At 36.3% G+C, this 24,757-nt stretch overlaps 1 protein-coding gene across 3 annotated transcripts in view; it reads left to right on the forward strand.

The window, feature by feature from the left end:
- PDGFC (platelet derived growth factor C) overlaps positions 1 to 24,757 on the forward strand; it is a 203,367-nt gene that overhangs the window by 133,728 nt on the left and 44,882 nt on the right. For all 3 annotated transcript variants that reach the window (XM_042935211.1, XM_042935210.1, XM_042935209.1), the window contains exon 3: positions 15,653 to 15,833. In XM_042935211.1, the coding sequence (XP_042791145.1) occupies positions 15,653 to 15,833 (181 nt within the window). The remainder of the gene's footprint in view (positions 1 to 15,652; positions 15,834 to 24,757) is intronic.

Here is a 24,757-nt window from a genome sequence, read left to right on the forward strand (position 1 = left end):
AGGTTCACAAATGACTAAAGCCCTAAGTAGCCCACAATTACTCAGTTGCCCAAAGGTCTACAAGTCAAATGGAAAGTTGTCTGTGTTTCCCTGGAGTGTGGTGTGGGGGCAGGGAGAAGAGGCACATTGCTTTCTCTTTTATTTTCTCTTATAGTTTGAGGTACTTGCGTTCTCATATCAACTACATGGAAAGGGACAGTGTCCATTCATAGTGTCATGGAGTAGAGTCTGGGGACACAATGACTTAAAAAAAAATACGCACTGCCTTCAAAGTGCTTATATTCTAAGTTTATTTTTAGAATTGTCCTACGTTGTACAATATTTTAAAGACACGTAAATGTGTATTTTCACTTTTTCAACTCGTTTAAATGAAAATACAAGCACTTTGTAATGTGAAGCCAGAGTACATGCATTGCTATAAGTACACAAATCGGGACCTCAAATTTGCCCATATGTGTGATCATGAACACAGCTTCTCTGAGAAATTTCTGAACTAATAAGGTTTAATTTCGATCTGAGTCTATTAAAGTACTGAAATGATATTAAATGGGAGATTTCTCACTCTGCCAAATGATTTGACACTTGTACTTTGTTTTTACTATTTTTTGTTTGTCCATAAAATTAATAAAATTAAGAATTGAAATGTATGATTGACTCCTGGCATTTTCAGGGAGGGAAATTTAAGCTCAGTGAAACAAATAGGTAGATAAAAATATCTGAATATATGGATAGAAGTGATGAGCTAATTCTAAAAGAGAGAGAGAGAGAGAGAGAGGGAGAGAGAGAGAGAGAGAGAGAGAAAAGCTGTCATACCTCTTCTGTCAACGAATGAGAACTCTAAGAGAAAACATCTGGAGCAAAAGAGGAAATGAAGTGAGTGATACATTTGAAACTGTTAAAAACTGCTGAATTTTCTGGTAGCACAGGAACCTATTAAAAGCTATGGTAGGAATCCTGGATATTAAAGCACCTTGAAGGAGTAATTTTAACAGGATAAGGGTAGAAATAAATACAGAGCACAAGGAAAAATGTTAAAAGTGAGAAGAGGAAAATAAAACAAACCTAAGTCCAAAAAAACCCTGCCTAGGGATATTGCCCGGGAAGGTGGATTTAGCCAAGTGGGCACTAAGCCTAGTATTTCTTATTTCCCTTTTCATGCCGCAAAATATGAAGTAATCGCCTTAGCAGGACTTATTACAGTGATCAAATCACCTAACAATCTGAAATGTTTCCTTTCATATGAAGATCTTGTTTTGTTTTGTTTCTGGAGAAAGGACTGTCTTTTTTTCTTCTTCTTTTGAGGTTTTTTTTTTCTTTTTTTACCTCAGTCTATAGTCAGGTTCTGTGGAAAACAGAATTCTATATATCACATAAATCCTTCGTCACTGCAAGTGAAAGTGATGATCCTAGAAAAACACAAAAGTCAAACGTTTTCATATTTTTAATGTGTAGCATGAATAGAATGACTTGTTTCTCTGATTTCTGAAATCCTAAATTTCCCATAAAAGAGGTTAAATTATTTTTCTTTTGTCAAGATTTGAAGTCTCAGAAAATGTAATTAATGTCTATCTGTCACTAATTTTTTATTAGTTTATTTTAGTCTCCACAGAATCTTGTTTCTCTAGTGAAGATTGATTGCTTCAAAATTGCTAAGTGAATTTTCTACAAAACATGTTTATTCCAGCTTTACCTAATCCTGTCTCTGGAGTCTACATATATTTTTATGTTTTTAAAGTATTCTAAGAGATGAATTGCAGGTATTGATAATGAACATCCTTAAAGTAAATACATACTTGCTTGGGGATAATATAAAAATGAAAGTGATATAAATAGAATTTTACCTTTTCTAACTTTACTGTAAATATCTATACCCTAGACACATACATATGTACGTGTGTGTATATGTGTGTGTGTGTGTGTGTGTATGTGTGTGTACATAACCCCATATATATAAATATATATATATATACACACACATACATACATATAGTGTATATAGTGATCATTGAAGAACAGGTTAAAAAAAGCAAACAAAACAGCAGTAAACTTTCTGTTAGTTGTTTGGAACATTGTCACTTAGCACAGGTGAATGGAAAAACTAGAAAGTCTAGAAATCTAATAGAAATTACATTAGATAATAAAAATATATTCCATTTATTAAGCATCCTCTTTATGCCAGGTTCCATTCTATTATTACTTCTTGGCACCACTCTGCTATTATAGCTGATAAGGGATAGGGATATATTTTTTTATCAGAAGAGTCAGATGGAGCCTGTGTCCAATGAATTCTGAAATGTGCTTTCATGTTCTAAAGGCTGACCTTTTAAGGTGTGATTTGTGGTGCACAGTAAACAAACAAACAAAAAAAGGATTCGCCCTGTGGGGCAGCAATTCTAGTCTATGATAACTGCAGGCCCTCCTCGTTTGCCGGTTGGCACTTTGAAAGAGTTTTGTAAAAGTGACATATTAGGAAAAGGTATTATAACATTTCTATTGGAAGCAGTCACTTTCCTTGATGGGATTAAAGCTTCCCATGGTCAGAGGGTAGACCTTTCACAATACAGGACTCGGTGCATTTGTTGGCCTTTCAACACTCCTATTAGTAAGTGGTTTTTTTGGTTTTTTTTTTTCCCCTCATTTCATAATACACTGGTATTTAGAAGCTGGTTTCCATGGATATTGCCTGTAGACAGTTACGATATTTGGTGCTAACAGTTCTGTATAGACTTTAGAAAAAATAAAATTTTCTGGAAAATGTTGTAGTGGATAATGTTCTAATATGTTCTATGTATTAATTGCATATTTTTTTGACATACTACACATACAAAAGGAAATGTGATTGGTTTCTTAAGCGGTGGTGTGGGGGGAAGCTATGAGTTTTTTGAAATGACCTTTTTTACTAACTGGTTCATTCCTTTACTTTGCCAAAGAGGAACCTGAAGGCTAGAACCATTTTATTTGAACACCTATTTCCTAAAATAATGTCCATCAATCAGGATTGAAATGTTCTGCTCTTCTGTTTGTGTTTATTAAAGTACAAGTCTATGGATCTGTTCTTAGATGTCAAATGTTGAATAATGAATTTTGCTGGAATGCCTAAAATTTCTTTTAAACTCTGAGGATATTTTTTTCATATGCATTGACTATAAATCATCTCATCATAAATATTCAAATATATATTCAAGTATAAATGTTCAAAGTAAATATTTAGAAGTTTTTTTAACACTGCTATTCAAGAACTGTACCTGAAATTCTCTAGTACCCTAAAAGGACAGATATTTTCATTTCCCTTTAGTATATTCTAAAACAAACTCATTTTATCATTTTCAGAGACATCATCACCAAAAAGTAATTTTATATATCTAAACATATGAGCCTAAATGCCTTATGCTGCTGATCAGCCATTTAAGTATTTTCTTTTAAAACCAGGCCTGAAGTCATGATAATGCTTTGACAAGCATTACATGAATCCTGTCCAAATTTTATTATCACACTCCTTAAATATTTCTTTTAGGCTTAGATCAATCCATATCTCGAGTACCTTGGTATTTGCAAGCGTAGCAATGATACGGCACAGATAAAAACTGAAAGAACCAATCCTATAGCAAAATCCTTTAAAGATGTCTTGATTAATGGTGAAATGGCCTTTTATAAATATGTTGAAGCAATGAAATTGTAAAAGGAGCCACCTGTAGGGTGCCTTTTGGTGGTGGTTCCTTGTGGAAATGATGCTTGAAAGTGTCTAGGTGTTAGGTAGATGAGAGAGTATATTCTTAGCCCTTCCTTCTTATCTTAAAGTTTGATACCCCTTAAGTAACTCTTTATATGTGCGTTCCCATTTCTTTCTTTTTTTTTTTTTTTTAATTTTTTTTAACGTTTTATTTTTGAGACAGAGAGAGACAGAGCATGAACGGGGGAGGGGCAGAGAGAGAGGGAGACACAGAATCAGAAGCAGGCTCCAGGCTCTGAGCCATCAGCCCAGAGCCCGACGCGGGGCTCGAACTCACGGAGCGTGAGATCGTGACCTGAGCTGAAGTCGGACGCTTGACCGACTGAGCCACCCAGGCGCCCCTGTGCATTCCCATTTCAATATTCCAAGATATACTAAGCTCAGTAGTTGGGATGTTTTCAAGAAGTCCTCCTTTTTTTTTTTTCCTATTCCTACCTACCTCTACTGGCAGTCTCTCCCTTTACTCTTACCCTATTCATTGAAAGTAGAAGGGGAAATGACAAGATGATAATCCATCAGAGAAAATGTTTGCTTTAGCCTAAATAGAATGAATATTAACTCCATTTCGTAATTTAGTTTCTCTAAAATATTTCAATACTACAGTGGTTCAGTTGTTGACACATAATAAAGGTAAATTGTTGATCATTCATAAGAACTGTTATTGAATTATTAATAATTTAATAGTGAATCACTCAGTATGTGTGTAATAAACAGCCACACACCACAGAGCATCACAGTAGGCAGGCCTAAATGTTAATGAGATCTTTTTTGATAAAATTTATCACAAGATAGTAATAAAGAGTATGAGAAGTGTTCTTTAGAGACGAACATGAATCTTACTTGGGCAGCAGCCTCTGAATTGACATCGATTTAGCCACCTAAATCTCTGCATTATTTCAGTAATAGTACTATGATATGAGGTGATGTTTCTGTAAAATATGCATACATACATACAGGTAATAATTGAGAATAAGTAACCACATATTTCAATGGCTAATCAGTCTTCAAAAAAAAAAAAATTCTGAGCAAACAGGTGAGTGCTTGCAACATATTAAGTCATGTAATGCCCACCACAGTTGTAACATTGATACACTATTGCTATTGTACTCATTTTATAAGAGTAGAGAATATTGGCACAGAAATTAAGTGTTTGATATCTTCACAATCTATTGATGAATCTGTCTTCTACTACAATGTAAAGAGCAACTGTTAATAATAATAGCAACCAGATGTGCTTATATTGTTTTGTCAGGTTAGAGTCTGGACAGTTACTTCCACACGGAAGAATGGCCAAGGGAGCTGGTTCTGGGGACTGGCATGAGCCAAAGTAGGGATCCATGCCACTTAGCAGTGTATCAGGAGCTCTGGGGTCCGTTCTTCCACGGGGTAGAATCTTCCATGATTTGCATATATATGGCTGCAGTGATAGCAGTTATTTAACACACAACACACACACACACACACACACACACTGACCACTTTTTGAGCATCTTATTTGTTAGGCACTATCGTAAAGACTTTATATGCGTTCCCTCATTTGATCCTCACGACAATCTTGAGAGGTAATGAATAGTTTCCACATTTTTAAGGAAGAGGATCTGGGGAGTTTAAGTCAGAGTTCTTAATAGTGGATTATGAATACTGACATTTAGCTGGATGGTAAGTCTCTGTTGTGTTGTTTAACTAGGGGCAGTATGGTCTAATGGTTAAGAATACAGACTCTGAAGTCTGGAGCAAGATTCCTCTTGCAATTCCATTACTCTTAGCTGTAATGACTTTGCCTTGTTGCATGACTTCTTTGTACCTCAGTTTCCCCATTTATAATACGGTTATAATAATTGTAGCTATGGATAGGGCTGTGTTGGAAGATTGAATGAGTTGATAAAGTGCCTGGTACAGAGCATGTACGACAAAATGTTTGCTTTATTGTGGTGATTTTGTTTTATACAAATAATACTGAAGTCTTGTTTCTTAAAAATAATAGTGAAGTCATGGTTTTTTTTTTGTCATTTAGTAATATTATGTGAATTTACTCATGCAGTGTTTATAATTTATTATTAAACTGATTATTATGCACTTTTATAGTTCTACCGTGAAAGACATTTCCCCTATGCAGTTTCTGGCATTTGTTGTTAAAAAAAAAAAAAAAAAGGTTACTGATATTTGCATATTGATCCTATATTTAGTCACTTTACTAAATTCTCCTCTAGTCCTGAATGGTTTTTAAAAGCCAAAAGCTTTGGAATTATCTTGGACACCTGTTTTTCTCATATCCTACACCAACTAATATGAGATGTACCTTAAATACAGCATTGGGGCATTGGGTGGCTCAGTCAGTTGGGCAGCTGACTTTGGCTCAGGTCATGACTTTGTGGTTCATGGGTCCAAGCTCCGAGTCGGCCTCTGTGCTGACAGCTCAGACCCTGGAACCTGTGATTCTGTGTCTCCCTTTCTCTCTGCCCCTCCCCCACTTGCATTCTGTCTCTGTCTCTGTCTCTCTCTCTCAAAAATAAACATTAAAAAAAAGTTCAAATATATACAACATGTAACCATTCTTAACCTCTACCTCCCCTACCATGCTCTAAGCCACCCTATCCCATACCTACTTATTTCCAACTTCTTCCAATATCAGTGCCGACCCTGTTGTAGTCTATTCTCAAGGGAATCTATTATCAATTAAGGATCGTTTTTCTCTTCTCTTTGTATTACAACATATATTTTATTTTCTCTAAAATAGCTAGAGCTCCCCCTGCTCCCCCCAAAAACTTGTAGTGGTAAGAATGGCTAACCCTGTCGTGATTGTAACTTTAATGAGAACAATTTTAATTTTACTTGGTGTAAAACTTGCAGTTAGTTTCCATTAAATAACTTTTTACCATGATTTGAAAGTGTAGTGCTAGTCACATTTTACTCATTTTTTATCTGTAGTTGATTTTATCATGTTGTTTCAGTATTTACTGATACGATCCTATAGTTTTTCTCCTGTTAATAATACTAAAACTTCATTTTTACCTTTGCCTTTATGTTCATAAACTACACCCATATTCTCTCATGAATTACTTTATCTTTTAATCCACTGGTGGGTGATATTTGATGAAATTTTATTTGGTATTTTTGCATTTCCCTCTAAGTAAAATTGATCCTGATTTCAACTGTTTGATTTGCCATTTATAAGAACTTTGATATAAGGTTTTTTTCTCCCATTTATTGGAGATTTTAATTTTTATTTACTTTTTCCAACCTTATTGAGATATAATTGGCATATAACATTGTGTAAGTTTAAGGTGTGCAATGGGTTGATTTGATACACTTCTATATCTCAGTGTGCTTACCACCAGAGAGTTAGCTAACATCTTCATCAAGACACATAATTCCATGTCCTTTGTGCGATAAGAACATTTAAGATCTAATCTCAGAGCACCTGTGTGGCTCAGTTAAGCATCTGACCCTTGATTTCATCTCAGATCATGATTGCAGGGTCGTGAGATCAAGCCCCTCATCAGGCTCTGCACTGAGCATGGGGCCTGCTTGAGATTCCCACTTGCTCTCTCTTTCTATGCCTCTCTCTCAAAAAAAACCTAATCTCTTAGCAACTGTAATATATATAATATTATAAACTATATCCACAAAATTTAGGCTAGTTTATTTTATTATTAATGTAGGTAGATATTGTCAAATATTTGATATGAATTTTCAGTTTCTTCTAGAGTTATTAGTTTACTTCTGCTTTTTCAGTCAACTTTGATAATTTACATTTTCCTGGGAAGTCATCAATTTCATTTAGCTTTTCAGATTTCATTGGCATAAAGTTATACAAAACATACTTACAAACTTTAAATACTTTTTTTTTAAGTTTATTTATTTTGAGAGAGAGAGAGAAAGAGAGAGAGAGAGCGTGTGAGTGTAAGAGGGGCGGGGGGGGGGGGGCAGAAACAGAACCCCAAGCAGGCTCAGTGCTATCAGTATGGAGCTTGATGTAGGGCTCAAACTCACGAACTGTGAGATCATGACCTGAGCTGAAATCAAGAGTCGGACACTCAACTGACTGAGCCACCCAGTCCCCTTAAATACATTTTTCTCTGTGATTGTTACTATCTTCCTCACTCCTAAATATGTAAATTCTTGGTCATACTCTCTATCTCCTTCTCTCCCCCCTTGTCCTCTCCCCCTTCCCCTCCCTCATTCCCTGTATCTGCCTATCTCTCCTTTCTGAGAACCAATTTTTGGTTTTAACTATAAATTCTAATTTTGGTTTCAAATACATCTCTTATACTTTCCATTTCCATTAGTTTTCACCTTATACTTTGATTTGCTTAATTTTTCTACCTTTGTAAGTTGAATTCATGGGTTCTAGCTTTGCAGTGTTTTTATTTAGTAAGAAGATAAATTGAATCTATTAATTGCCTTCCATAAACTACCCCACCATGTAGAACATAACCATTTCTCACAGGTAGAACTATCATATTTTCCTGAAAATTACTTCATTATGTGTTCTCAGCCCTCTGAAGCATGCTTGGCGGTTTGACTTACACATTTTCTAGGTAGGTTTAAAACTATCCATACAGAGGGGTGCCTGGGTGGCTCAGTCGGTTAAGCGTCCGACTTCAGCTCAGGTCACGATCTCGAGGTCCGTGAGTTTGAGCCCCGCGTCGAGCCCCGCGTCGAGCCCCGCGTCGAGCCCCGCGTCGAGCCGAGCTCTGTGCTGACGGCTCAGAGCCTGGAGCCTGCTTCCGATTCTGTGTCTCCCTCTTTCTCTGCCCCTCCCCTGTTCATGCTCTGTCTCTCTCTCTCTGTCTCAAAAATAAATAAAACGTTAAAAAAATTAAAAAAAAAACTATCCATAGAGAGTAGCTAAAAATAAATACGCTTGTACCTTCCTCATTCACTGTTTCAGTTACTTGTGGTCATTTGAGGTCTGGTCGCAGATGATTCTCTTTGTGCTATATCGTCAGAAGGTCAATAGTACTTAACACTGCTTCATAGTGTCTATGTCATTTACCTTACTTCGGCTCGTCACGTAGGCATTTTATCATCTCACATCATCACGAGAGGAAAACAGGTGAGTACCGTGCAATAAGATATTTTGAGAGAGAGAGAGAGAGAGAGAGAGAGAGAGAGAGAGAGGGACCACATTCACGTAACTTTTATTATGATATATTGATATAATTATTCTATTTTACTATTAGCTTTGGTTTTAAATCTCTTACCATGCCTAAGTTATAAATTAAACTTTGTCATTGGTGGTATGTATGTGTAGGAATAAACAGTAAATATGGAGTTTGATACCGTTTGAGGTTCACCCACTGATGATCTGGAACATATCCCCTGCAGATGAGGGGGACTGTTGTATTACCAAATTGATTCAAACAAATACTTGGAAAATGTATGTGCCCACATGACCAAGTTTTATTTGAATGACCCTGAATGTTTCTCTAGCCATTGAATAAAACCATTTAGCCAATTTGAACAAAGACACAAATTCTCTTCGGTGAGGCCTCAAAATAAAGCAAATATAATTATGGATGCATATTTCAAATACAGTACATAGAGTGGCTTAGAACTTAAGGGTTCTGGAGTTAGCCGTGGGTTCTAGAGTTCTACTGCCGAAGAGGAAGGAAGACTTGCCTCTGTATTTAGTCTATGTGACCTTGACTAGGAGCTTAGGTGCCCTGCATTTTATAATCTAGGAAATGGACGCAGTAGCAGTATCAACTTTTTGTGATTTTTTTTTTTTTTTTGGTGAGGCTCAAATGAGTTTGTGAATAAAAAGCAATTGATAAAATTTAATTATTATTTTAAAATTATTTTCAGTAGGTTAAAGTGTATATAGACATTTTGGGGTCTGAGTAGGGATCTGAAACTTGTGCGAATGAGTAGTATTCTGCTAAGCTGAAGTATCATCCAGTAAGCACTGTGGAATAATTGGCATCTTACTGATTTTATTACCTTTGCCAACAAACTTGGGCGCCAGGTGACAGTTGCAGAGCTGGGTCTTTTAAGATCCGCATGTATTTGTTGGCAGGGTCTCATACTACCGTCGGATTCGGTAATTCATGAGGTAGGTTTAATTGATGGGGTTTTAGTGAGTTTGAATGAGAAGCAGCCTATTTTGCAGGGTTGGTTTATTTTTGTTGAAGGAAGCAGGGTGTCTGACAATTCTGTTTACCAGGGAATTTATTTCTTCGGTTTACTCCTTACGATTCTTGCGAGTTGGAAAGCAGTCCTCATGCCCTCACAGTTTTTGAATTCCCACATGAGAACGAAAATTTTGTCTACAATACCAGACTTGTTTGTTAAACATAAAAGGACATAAATCCTCCATGGGTCCCCAGGGGTATGTTAGAGAAAGGGAGTGATCATTATAAACCACTTAGCGCTGTGTGCTCTGTATCATGTTGCCGTGAGAAAGTGATGTTTGATTGGCTCATAAAATAGGTTTAGTAAATCCTTTAAATACTGATGTGAGCAGTTGTGCATGTTGGAAATTAATACCTGAGAGTGTATTATAAGGATTACCGTGTCTCCAGAACAGTCACCTGGGCATGTGTAGATTTCGGCGTTTAAGGAAGATTACGTTTTGTAATTTCACTTTCATGTGTCAAATGTTGCTTGGTTTTTTCATTCCCCTTTCATTTGGCTACGGCCTAGAAACATCTTTTGTCATTGTTTTCTCTCTAACTTGATGTTTTGAGCGGTGCTATAGTATATAAACCAATGGACTTCCGCAATTAACTCCATCTGCAAATATCGTTTTATCAGAAAAAAGAAAACCTTCAATTTATTAGGGAAGACAACTGGATTTAATGCATTAGTCTTTTTCCACTCATGCTCCATATTCTCAAACATTTAAAGGAAATGTAGAATCAAGTGGCAGTGATTTTTGCTTTCATTTTTTCTGTGTTGAAGATTACACACAGTAATGAGGCATGGGAATACTTTACAGGTGGATCTTCACTTGGTCTATTTTACCTGATCTTGAATATGACTTAAGTTTTTAAAAAATGCTATTTTTGTAACCATATCCTTTAGCAAGGGGATTTACGGTTTCAAGAGAGAAAACTAAGCCTTGGTAAATAATGATGGTATTGGTATTTTTCAGCTCCATACACAGCTAAACAGCTGTCGAGTATGACCATAAAAATTGATGGTGGAATAATTGGGTGGAATATTGGGTGAACAATAGAATTATATTGTCATAGGACACCACTTGGGAAGAAAATCTTAAAAGTTTACTGTGAAACAATTAGTAGCATATGTTCGATTCTGCTGTTTTATACACACACACACACACACACACACACACAAAACAGTACTTTTTTAGATGTCCATTTCATTTAACCTCCATGGAATGCAAAACTATGTAGATTTTTAAAGCACTGTGGTAAATGTGTGCACCACATTTACGTGGTGAGCATGTATGAGCATGTAAGAATTAATTGCCAGCTGTCTAACTGCAAATCCAGAAATTGTTATAAAGATTATAAAGATTGATTTTTTTTTTTAATGGCATCAAATTCAGTAGAAAATCTTCACGAAGAAAGTCATGATGTACTTCTCTTATTTGCAGGACAGGGATTTTTGTTTCAGGATCTAAGATAAAGCCAAGTTTAATTTTAATCGTTCCTTAATAAGTTCTTAACATGTATAATCCAGATATTTCTGTGTGGTTAAAAACTCCTTTTAAATACTTCTACAGAACTTACAAATCACATCAATACGTACTAGTGTTTATTTTCGAACAATAAGAAGAAAAGTGTGTAATAGTAAAATAGTTAACGTGAATTGTTTCAGTTTTCTTGCATATGATCTTTTCTCATACAATGCTTCTATTAGATAATTTTGAAAATGGACTGAAGTACATTTTTGACAGTTTCTGTTCTGCCCAACCAGTTTATTGAAATGACTTCGTAATTGCCAAACCCAAGGGATACTTTTTGGTTTTTAGCGTCTTTGAGCTTTCTTTGGCATTGGTACCGTCAGCACTGTGGATCTCTTCTGTTTCTGGTGGATATTTCTCTTCCCTCTTTGCTCAGTTCTGTGGCATCCCTCATAGTGGCTTTCCCCAAGTTCCCCTGACTGTTCCTTTTCAGGATGTGTTTGTTACAGGATCTCTTCTTTCTACCCACACTTGTATGTTATCATTTCCTGGCATTCCTCAGAGAAGTGGTGATTCTATTCCCTGCCAGTGTTACTCCCTCACTGAAATCTTCATGGCTGTGCCTCTTAGGCCCACATGGGCAAATAATGTGAACGAATGACGATCTGGGCATTTAAACAACAACAACAACAACAACAACAACAAAGAAAGTAGATGGGGATCTTTTTTTTTTTTTTTAATGTTTATTTAATTTTGAGAGAGACAGAGACAGAATGTGAGTGGGTTAGGGGCAGAGAGAGAGGGAGACACAGAATCCGAAGCAGGCTCCAGGCTCTGAGCTGTCAGTACAGAGCCCGATGCAGGGCTTGAACTCACGAACCATGAGATCATGACCTGAGCCGAAGTCAGACGCTCAACCCACTGAGCCATCCAGGCGCCCCTGAAAGTAGATGGGGATCTTTAAAGACAGAAAGAACATGTCTTTCCACTTGGTCCCAGTCTCAGTTGCAGTGAACGCATGAAGGCCTGGTGTTCATTCCTTCATCCGCCAAATACTGATACAGTATGTACTATGTTCCTGACACACAGGCGTTAGGGATAAGGCAGGAAATTAAAGACACCTCCTCTTCTGGAGCCGACACCAATTCCAGAGATCTGAACTTCATGGACTCATCCTAGGGCTAATGATACTTAGTATTACCAGATCTTCAAATTTAATATGTAAAAAAGCCAGAAATCCAGATATTCTGTGCCATTCCATTCTTTAGAATCTTGACTTAAATTTGTAAAAAGAAACAGAGCCTACTAAAACTGCACTTCCCTGTTTGCTACATTATGCCTACAAAATATTCTACCCAAAGGCCTTCCCACCTACGCCTGTTCTTCCAGCTTGATCTTCATCTGCTTCTTTGTTCGCCACCTTCTATTCCCAGCCCACCGTGCTGGGCCCCTTCTTTCTTCTGTTGCATCTTACACATTGTCCTTCTCGCTACAATGCATTTCCATTTCCCCTCTTTTCACCCCCGCTCAGTCAGTACTCATTGACAGCCCAAATGTTCCTTTGCAGACTAACCCTAATCTCACTGTATAGAGTTACTCCTACTCTGCCAGTCTTCCACAGTTTTTCCTACGTACTCTCATTAGAGCACTTACCAAAGTGTTTTATGGGCCCTGAGCCCAAGGAAGCTATAGTTTCATCTTTGAATCCTAAGAATCTAGCAGAACACTTTGCACCAAGTGAGCACTTCATAAATGCTTACAGAATGATCGACCAGGTCTCAAATCTGGCTCTCTTCAAACTAGCAACGGTGGTAACCTACATTAGATAGGTTTAGGGGAAAACCTCCCAAGCAGAGAACAAACAGATACAAAAAAAAGCTTTGTTTCACATGTAAACTATCTTGATATAAAAATGATCCTTTCATATAAAATGGTAGTTATCAACTTTTGTACCAAGGAGATCTGAAATAACTACGTAGGTCTGTTCTTTTCTAATTTTTTTTAATGTTTATTTATTTTTGAGAGAGAGAGAGAGAGAGAGAGAGAGCATGTGAGAGAGCAGGGGAAGTTCAGAGAGAGGGAGACACAGAATCCAAAGCAGGTTCCAGGCTCTGAGCTGTCAGCACAATGCCCCCGACGTGGTCCTTGAGCTCCAACGGCGAGATCATGACCTGAGCTGAAGTCGGACATTTAGCCAACTGAGCCACCCAGGCGCCCCTACTTAGGTCTGTTTTGTCCAAGTCCTCTAACCCCTAACCCCACCACTTTTCAGTCCCACCACACGCATATATACCAAACTCCTAGAACAGTTCTACCGGTCGGTTCACACGTTTGTCATTGATGACCGAGGACTGTCGTGTGATGTAGCAAGTGTTCTCCCCTTTGTATCTGAGTTTTCTTATTTATTGCTTTCAGACTCCCACAGTTACATTAAAAGTTCATGTGGAGGAGGGGGTACGGGATGCAGGATGGAGATGAAGGACAGCTTTATTAAATGGCAGCTGTGAGCCAACAGTGTTTTAGGTACACACACGTCTCCTGTCCCAAAGTATCCCTGAGAGCTAAGTAGCATCATCCTTAATTTAAGACCAAGCAAAATGAGGCTGAAACAAGTCAAGTTACATGTCATAAGCGAGTTCTGGATACTTCTTCAGGATGAAGATTTATAAATAGAATTGGCCCATTACATACTCTGTATATAATTTTCAATAATTTTTTCTTCTGTAAATTCAGTACTGCACAAAACATACTATTTTTGTTGTCTAGTATCTACTGAATTTATATTTTTGAAAACGCCTACCCGTGATTTTCAACCATGTCAGACCTACATTTTAAGAAATTTTTTGCAGTGTCCTCTTTAGTATTCTCGAAGGAAGTTCATAGAAGTGATCATCTATTTATATACACAATTGTTTGAAATATAAATATAATGACATGTGTGCTATATAAAGCTAAAATAACAAAGTAAGTTTTATGAAAATAATGGATTTAAAATCATAAATACATATGCACAGGTATGCGAGGAAAATGCAAGGAAGTAGATATTTGCATCTTTTAAGTAGATTCATTGTGAATATGACAGTTCTAGATATAGACGAATATGTATATGTTTAATTGGTTTAATTGCAATACAGATTGTATAAGCAGTGTTTCTGTTCATGATATGTTTTTTCCAAAATAGTAATTCTTGCTACATTCCAAAACATAGAAACTTTCTTCAACTTATTTGATGGTTAAATTTCTGGAAAATTTGGTTTTACCTAAAACTGCAGAACATATTTGTGCTTACATGTGAGACAGCATTAGTTTCCAGACTCAGAGGAACTACACCAAAAATTTCACCTACATAAACGTCCAGTGAACTGTTTGAAAGGCATGGGGAACATGGGGCCAATACTCACTTCTGGGACTTTCCATTATTGAACATTGTTGGACTGTGCCTGCCACGTGTCACAGTGCCATCCCCACCCCTGGTCTCAGTATAAGCCAAAATGCCTCTGAAGATTTCTGGGATGTTTCTTAAGAGGCAACACTGCTCTGGATGAGTACCACTGATCTAAACCTTTCAAACCAAAATTAACATTTGTTGGAAAAATATTACGTATTCCTTATGTTTAGGATACTGTGTGCATTGCAGTGCAAATTAGAAGTATATAAAAACTGATTCCTTTCTTCAGGGATTTAACAGACTATGAAACTGGATCACTTGCATACATATAATGAATATTGAACATATGTGTTTATCAAAAAGAGAAAGATGACGGTGAACTGAGAACACCCAGAAAGGTCTCACAGAGGCAGACTGGTACAAAGTGAGATTTCAAGGGTGTGTATATAATGATGCGGCTGTAGAGAAGCTTGCCTCAGAGATGAGGAAAGGGAGCCAAGGAGTCTGACTAGGGTGAAAGCGTTACTGTCGGAAAGTAATGGGCGATGAGAATAGCACTTAAAATTGGAGTAAAACTATCATGTCCAAATGGAAATTACATTGAATAATTCATAAGTTGAATGTCAGATACGGTTGCTCCCTACAAAATATTTAAGCCTTGAGATGGCTATTTTTAGTGAATTTGGAGTTCATCACCAGCAGCACTTGAGGGCTTAGAATAGAAGAGTCATTTTGCCCACATTGAGAAAGCATTTTTGATTGTGCCTCTTCGTTGGAGTATTTGATTATATTGACCCAGTTAAATTTGGAATGGACTCCTGGCTCTGGTCCATAGATAGCTGCCTTGTATCCATGAACATGGAATTTGAATTGCTAAAATAACAACTCATGCTATGATCATGTTATGTTATGTCTCTTTTGCCTTTGTCTCTTGCAGGTATGATTTTGTAGAGGTTGAAGAACCTAGTGATGGAACTATATTAGGACGCTGGTGTGGTTCTGGTACAGTGCCAGGAAAACAGATTTCTAAAGGAAATCAAATCAGGATAAGATTTGTATCTGATGAATATTTTCCTTCTGAACCGGGGTTCTGCATCCACTACAACATTGTCATGCCAGTAAGTACCACTTACAGATCCCCTGATTTAATTGGGTCAGTTATTTGCTTACCTTAAAAAAAGAAGAAAAAAAAAAAAAAAGGTGGGCGGGGGGGGGGTGAGAATCAGGAAAAACAAAAAACAAAACCTTTTACCTACCTTGATTTTTTTATCCATAAATGTCACTGTAGTTATCACAAATAACTTAAATTCCATCACTACAGATCACTAATCATTGGCCATGTTAAATACCTTTTCAGAGTAATGAAATAAAACATGTGTTTTTACAACTTTGAGGAGAAACCCCCTTACCCAACTCCCCTGCAACTCACCATTCATTGTTTGTGGGAAGTTGCATAAGTACATAGCATTTTCTCTTGGAAAAAAAAAATAGGAAAATCTGTGTATTTATTACTCTTCCCATTTTTTTTAATGTTTATTTATTTTTGAGACAGAGAGAGACAGAGCATGAACGGGGGAGGGTCAGACAGAGAGGGAGACACAGAATCTGAAGCAGGCTCCAGGCTCTGAGCTGTCAGCACAGAGCCCGACGCGGGGCTCGAACTCACGGACCGTGAGATCATGACCTGAGCGAAGTCGGACGCTTAACCGACTGAGCCACCCAGGCGCCCTTACTCTTCCCTTTTAGATAATCATCAAAGTTTGGACCATGTAAAGTCTCCCTGAATTTCAAGTTTGAGTCATATTAAGTAATAAAATACAATTTTATTTTCTAGCATTTTTGTAGAACTTTCTTATGTGATACACTTTTGCATTTTGCTAAATGTTACTCTTTAAAGACATAAATGTTGAAGCTTACACGGGATTCTAACAGTTCTAATTTTCAAATTCACTTATATATTTGTTATGAATACATTGCAGACCTAGAAAGCCAGCACTGTTTGATATTAATACCATTTTAGCTAAATTCATGTCTGTAACTGCCCTAAAATTCCAATTTCTTCAGTGATGTTTTACTTTTTCTCCCCCATTAAGGTGGCATCTTTCCTCTTCTGGACCTGCCAAAAATTTATTTTTTATGTGTGTGGTTTATGAACATGTACACAACATTCTGTACATCATATTTTTCTTTTTATCGAGAGAAGTAAACTTACTAGCTCTTTCTAAAATCAGTGTTTTAGTAAAATATACTTTAAAAAGTAGTCATCTCTATTATCCTACTTATGCTAATATTTATCCTGCTTAAATAATACTTGTGGCTGTTCATGTTTCAAAAAAGAAGTTCTGAACTTTTCACTGGAACTTAAGACACCTATTTGGTCTTTAATTGTTACTGTAGTTTTAGTTATATCCAGGCGATTTGTATCCTTTACATATTATTTCAAACATTCATATCTATTTGTTGCACAACAGAAATATTAAACACCCTTTTACTATTTTTATCACATTACTTATAGTAATTCTGAAGTACTCTTACAAATATGATGATGTCACCTAGTAAACGTTTTAAATATAATCAATAATATCACCACTTAAAATAACATAAAAATTGATATCTTCAATACTTCTGACAGGAGATTTAACAAATCAGCAGTCACTCTGGGAACATAACATAATGTGGGTTACATGCATTAACATCTGTGTTCTTACTGGATATAAGAACAATGCTCATGGCAGGCTAACAGTTCATGAAGCCAATTAGAAAATATGGAATCAATATTAAACTTTATATGTTATATTCTTATTGTGATGTTAAGTAGAACTTTCTTTTTTCGGTTGCCCAAATTCAAGTCTGTGGAACATTAAGGATTTGATTAAATTAATAAATTTAAATATTATTGTAGATATAGCTAAAAGAAACCATGAATTCAAACTGAAGTTTGAAAAGGATCTTTTATTCATTTAGTAACAGTAGAATAATTTATTGTGTAAAATCAACATTAAGGGAGATAGCTCTAAACTATATGTCATAAATAAATTGTGAATCTTGATCAGTTACCTTATATAGATTGTTTAAGATATCCACACCTCTGTTCCACGATGAAATACTTTTTGCCAGTAGAGGGTCTCTACCATTTTTAGTTAATTTCCAAAACGTCTCTTACTTTAATAATTTAGTGTTTTTCTTTAAATTTATTAAAATTGAAGACTTTTATCTAGAAATGAGGAATGTTAATAGTAGACAAGAATGAGCATTTTCAAAAACCACTATTGATATTGTGATGATTTGTTTGAATAAAGCCGCTAAGAATCTGTTTAACACACTTTCACAGCATCTTACTTTAGAGAATTTATGAAGTTAAAATTTTTTAAGTCTGCGATGGCAGAGGGAGATAGGACTATACTTCCACAAAGTTGTACAGTCCACATCTTCAGTGTGTGTAGCATATGTAGTGTTCTTAAATATATAAAGAGGAAACAATTAAGTTTCACTCAAAAACGTAATGATGGGTGTGATAACACAGCAAAGGTTTTATTTATTCCTAATCTGTGACAAAATAAAACTTGAAACTGTGGTGCACCTGGGTGGCTCAGTCGGTTAAGCGTCTGACTTTGGCCCAGGTCATGATCTTGCAGCCCGTGAGTTCGAGCCCCGCGTCAGGCTGTGTGCTGACAGCTCGGAGCCTGGAGCCTGCTTCGGATTCTGTGTCTCCCTCTCTTTCCCTCCGCCTCTCCCCAGCTCATGTTCACACTCTGTCTCTGTCAAAAATAAATAAACTTTAAAAAAATTTAAAAAAAAAACTTGAAACTGAGAAGATACTTATATTTTAAATAAACTCTCTTCTTCCCATTATATTACTTTAAATATGTATAACTAACAATCATCCTGCTACAGAATAAGACATGAAAGCTAAAATATATATATGCCAACATCAAGGGTTGTATTTTTCTAATTTTATGACTGCATGGGTTAGCTAGTTGTATAACTCACAGAGTTGTGTGGATTAAATAAAATACGTAAAGATAAAAACACAGGAAATTTATAGTGTTGTGCTCAGTTCTGGGGCACATTAGAGGTTCTTAATAAATACTTGAATGCTGAGTTGATGATACCATTCACTCACTCCAGCTTAACTAACAGAAGATTCACTGACAGCTGTATTTTTATCTGTGAGAGTATATCCTGTTCATGAGCCTTGAAATGAGATAAAGCCTCATAGGGTCTGTAGTAATTACCATCCATCCTCTTGACTCAGAAGGGCCCCGCCACCTGAATTTGACCTACTATTGGAGATTTACTGTGATTAAGATCAGAAACTGCATCTGAGAGACTTTAGATGAAAGATGTATCACCGGGTGCATCATTGAAATTAAATTCAGTGCATTTTTAAATAGTTATTGAAGTTGTTTGATAAGCTGTAAATATGGGAATTGACATTCTCCTGACATCCTTTGAGCCATGTTTTGCATGGCACCGAAGTTGACCTGTGCTGGGCTGCAGAACATGGAAATATGTAGAAACATACATAGGACATCTTCTATTAATTTGTCTTATGCTCAGGAAACCAGCAGCCATTGGATTGCAAGAAACAAGAGAATTTGATGTCATGGTCCTTGTTGCCTAATAAATATGACTTGGTGATTTTGATTTTGCCAGATTGTTCAGTTCTGTTGAGTTTAAATCTATTTTGGCTATTTATCTACCATTTCATAGAAGCCTTTCTCTTGGTTCCTTGTATGCCTCTTCCCCAACACAGCCACACTCCTGTTCTCAATAACTGCCTGCAGAAGGGTGAGATTTGGTTAGTGAAAAGTTGACAAGTGATTTTGCTGTTAAGCCTTCCAGAATGTTTTGAATTATCATTGTGTGTTGCTAAATGACATCCTTCCCTCCATGCCCCTCCTCCCCACAATATTATTACTAGCCTGGAAAGATCCATCAGTCTTATCTGTGTATCAATGAATGAAAGCCTAAGGGAAGAAAGTTTACCTTTTTAAGAACAGACTTAAAAGTTCTTGTGGCATTTGCTCAAGGGCACATGCCCCTCCAACCCCTGGATCATCTCTAATACTTTTTTTTTTCTTTTTTGTCAAGGATGTACTTCATAATTAGCACACCCAGCTCCTCAAAGGCATTGGTCTCATTGACTGCAAACCCACCCTTGCAAAATAGGACCTTGGAGACCACTGGCCACAATGGTCTCCTTTAATTTTCTAATGATAAAAATGATAGGAACCATGGGTCCTTAGTGGACTATTAGATTCCCGAACTGAGGTTTGCTACTGAGTGCCTAGCACACCCTGAAGCACCTGCTCACTAGTATCTCATGGTAGTTCAGCCAGTTCCCCTGGGAGTTGTCTAAACCCCCCTGGAGCTGTACTGACTTCTCATTTAGTATGTGTTACCTCTGTTAATGTTGTATAATAGTGCTGTTTTGTCAGCTAGAGCACTGAAGAATCACACTAATGACACCAGGTATTCTCCTGGTCCTGATATATTAGAACTAGTTTCTCTCTCTCTCTCTCTCTCTCTCTCTCTCTCTCCCTCCCTCCCTCTCTCTTTCTCTGTCTCTCTCTCTCTCTCTCTTTCTGGTGGGAGTGGAACATCCCAAGTAGTTCAAGAAATCGGTGCCTACTTATGACATTATAACCATTAATGTGTATAATCATACTCATCAGCTTTTTTATAATTAGATTAACATTTTGCATCTGTTCACACACGAACAAAAACTTCGAGTTTAATCAGTTCTTTTTTTTTTTTCTGGGACAATTATGGAGAAAGTTTATTTTAATATTCTTTATAGTCTACAAGTAAGGGAGACCATTCTGCAGCCTTCTTTTGGAGCATGAATGGATATGTTTGATTCTAACTAACCTTTAAGTCTGGTTGATTCTATACCAACTTTAGATAGTATGTAGCTCAGCAGTAGAATTCTAATACATTAGTTAAAATTTTCAGAAACAGTGTTGCCGTACATGTTGCCATTAAAAACTATGTTCATAACCACATAAATTTACTACATAAATTTAAAATGTTAGCATTTCAGTGTTATTTTCGAGAATTATTTATGGAAATATATACCCCCTTATGCCCCATTAATAAGTAATGAAAAATAAATTCATGCATATTGATGCCAAACAATATACATTCAGCTTTTATGATTGTGCATAAGGAGTTAATAATGTCTTTGATTTTTTTTTCCCCCTTCATGCTAAAAAAAAAAAAAGGCCTGGTAGATTAGCAGTGAGAGATTGTTTGGGAAGAAATGAAGCAAAACTGAAATAAAACAGTGCAAGCTTGTTTCTGTTTGGAGGCCACACACATTGAGAGCCCAGCGCACATTTCGGATCTCTTACAAAGAAAAGAAAATTTCTTGTTTAATTTTGGAGTAATTTATAATAGATTATGTATGTTTTACTCTGTGTACTGTAGCATAAGCACCATTATTTAAAACTGTTAGCAAACCTACAAAGGCTGAAAAATAGCATCTTTTCTTCTAGCATCAAAAGATCTTATTAAAAGTTTATTTGTAAGAAAATAAGCCTTAATATGAAAATATTGCATATTTTTATCAGTTACTTCAAAAACCCATACCTATTTTGAAATAAAATATACAAATCCAAATATGAATATTTTTAGTGGTTTTATTCTTTACATATAAAACTATTTCTTTTGAGTATAATGTTGTTTGTTATATTTATATATCTGTTTTAAAACAGTTATGAGATTTGAGGATTTTTTTTCTCTCTTTCCAAACCTGGTTAACATTTTGAAGGACGATTAAAATACTATTTATTGATTTCTTTTAAAATAGTGTTTTTGAATATTGTATTTTCCAGAATTTTTAAATTTAAGCTTCCTGATCAGAAGTAATAACATAATATTTTCAACAATTCATCTGCTCTCATTTTTTAATGTAATAAATGGATCAGTTTAGATTAAGAGAAATAGATGTTATAGCTACCGGGCTAATTGACTCCATATATTTTTATCTTCTTTCCTTTATTGCCTGAAAAGAGGAGTGTGGGGTGATGAATGAAGTGAAGACTCCTTTAACTCACAACAGTCTGTGAAACTCATCTTTTAAGTTGCTTCTAAAGTTTTTCTATTATTTATTTTCTGTTTTCTTTTTCCACTGATAAGTGACAGTTGTTTGGATATCACGTAGTTTTTATTCTTTTTAGTAAAGTTATACCCAGAGATGAAATAATACTAAAGAGTGGCACGCAAGTAATGTAGCTACTTTATAACCCCAACTATGGGTTTTCCTTAACAGTGATTTTTTAAATGACTTGTCCAGAGTTAAGTCAGTGCCTGGCCAGTGTGCACTATAGAAGGGTGTATGGTTTCTGTGGGGAAGGCTTAGAAGGACACTTGATGCCTGAGGTGCCATTAAGGAATGCATGACTGATTGCCAAAGTAGTTATTAATTATGCGGGATACGGAGAACAAAGCCGCTCAGTGAATATTGAAGTTGGAGGGAGAAAGGAGGAGGGGGATATTTTTTCCGTCCTTTCTGGCATGTGCCAGTAGGTTATTTCACTCTTAATATCATGTAAAGGAAAGTCTTAACTGAAGGCCAAATTTGCTTTTATGTTCAGGTTAAGAAAAATTCCAAGTAATTCTCAAATAAGGTATCAAGTTCATTTTCTTAGGTGGGGGTGGGAGGTGGGGTAGGGGGGTGGGGGAACAGCATACCTGGAATAAAAATACATACAGCAATACCGTAACCCTTATCCCATAGGAAACAAATTCAGTATTAAAATGTCAAGATTTTAAAAAATCGTGAATTTTCATAGCAAGTTGCACTGCGTGCCTATATTACTGTATTAAACTTATTTTAATGAGTGAAAAATTCAGGTTTTAAACCTTTAAAATAAATTTTTTTTAACCTTAAGAGAGAATTAAGAGAAAATAATTGTTAGATTTTTTGTAGTATTTACAGAATAAAAGAAGTTATTTCAAATACTGTATCTCTATAGTATATAGTCTGAAACACTTTTTGAATGATTAGGTTTTTATTAATATATACAGTGTAATTGTATATTTATGGAGGGAGTCTAGAGATGACAGTATTTTATTACATCAAAGAAATTATACAATTGCCACAAAGACTAAGCTTTTACTTGGCTAAGAGCTGTTTAATGTATTTTTCTACCAACTCCTACCCCATGGGCACAGTGCTCTCTTTCATGTGAAGATGTGGTCTCTTCCATTTCTACTGATTCTTTTTTGTTCCAGTTAATTCCTAGCTATCTAAAAAAGAACTTCACAGATGGTATGATTTGTAGTTAGAAAGGAAAAGTCAGTTGGTGCCACTGCAGGGATGGTAAGAGGCAGAAAAACCACTTTAAGTTGATGTACAAGGGGTTATAAATATGAATTTAGGAAAGCTTGAAGTTTGATTGATTCATATTTCATATCTCAAGCCACAAATATTTAAAAGCTTAGACTTAATATGACCCTAAACCTGATGGAATGATTCTCTAGAAGTTGGTTGCGATTTAAAATGATAACATAAATACTTTTGTCTTCAATACCCCATCCATTCTCCTGTTACGTCTTCTGGCATGTATTGAAGAATATTTGACGAAATATTTCATTGTGAGAAATTTTAAAAAATTTATGGCATTGCCCTGGGTCTCTGAGAACTCACCTTGCTTTGAGGGAAAATAAATGTATACACACAACACACACACACACACACACACACACACACACACACACACACACCTATATAAATATACTACATGAATAAGTATAATAGAAATGGTTTGGAAAGATTTGGAGAAGAGAGGCAATTGTTCAGAACAGACAGATATTATGACTCTTAAAGGAAAAAACAAACAAGCAATCAAACAAACAGAAACCCTGGAAATTACTTAGTATAGACTTGATGTCAAATATGTTATTAAAAATTTCTAAGGGTGCCTGGGTGGCTCAGTCGGTTGAGCGTCCGACTTCAGCTCAGGTCATGATCTCACAGTTCGTGAGTTCGAGCCCCACGTTGGTCTCTGTGCTGACAGCTCAGAGCCTGGAGCCTGCTTCGGATTCTGTGTCTCCCTCTCTCTCTACCCCTCCCCTGCTCATGCTGTCTCTATCTCTCTCTGTCTCTCTGTCTCTCTCTCAAAAATAAATAAACATTAAAAAAATTAAAATGTCTAAAGAATTTATTAAAAATCATATTACCAAATATCAAAGATGATGATTCTCTTTATCTGGAGTGGTGCTCAGTTATCTGCATCTTCAAACATGCTTGGGGACTCTGATACAAGATGTTCTCACATTGAGCTTGTGGGTGAGAAACCTCTCTCCACTATAACTGAGCAGATGCAGAGAGTTTTGCTACAAGATGTTGGGGAAATACTTTTCATATTCAAGCAAACATGAATATTTTTTGAACAGCTGAGAAATTCTGCATGAATATTTTATTGCTAACATACTCCTGTGTTCTCTATATTTCAAGATTACAAAAAAAGTGGAACTTTCTCATAGAATTAGAAATGGATAGATTTCAATTTAAAAATTTTTTTTTACATTTATTTATTTTTGAGATCGAGAGAAACAGAGCACAAGTGGAGGAGGGGCAGAGAGAGAGAGAGAGTGAGGGAGACACAGAATCCAAGGCAGGCTCCAGGCTCTGAGCTGTCAGCACAGAGTCCCGTGCGGGGCTCAAACTCACAGACCGTGAGATCATGACCTGAGCCGAAGTTGGACGCTTAACTGACTGAGCCACCCAGGTGCCCCAGGTTTCAATTTTTAATGCTTGCATTTGTTGTACTGACTTTTCTAAGCTATGTAGTGAGGCTTATCAGCTTTGTCAACTGTCAGTATCTCTTACCCATGTAACAAGAATCAATGACAATCTGCCTTCTTCTCTAGTTCAGCACTGAGCTTGGCTGATAATTCACATATGGCGTAGATCCAGCACTGAGGCGTGGTTCTAGACTAGATAGTCATTTATCCTGTGGTATAAAGCACTATTAGTAAAATAAGGCAGTCCCAACCACGAAGAAATATTCTTTCAATCTCCTCAGACATT

This window comes from Panthera leo, chromosome B1 (genome assembly GCF_018350215.1).
Source record: "Panthera leo isolate Ple1 chromosome B1, P.leo_Ple1_pat1.1, whole genome shotgun sequence".
Taxonomy (NCBI): Eukaryota; Metazoa; Chordata; class Mammalia; order Carnivora; family Felidae; genus Panthera; species Panthera leo.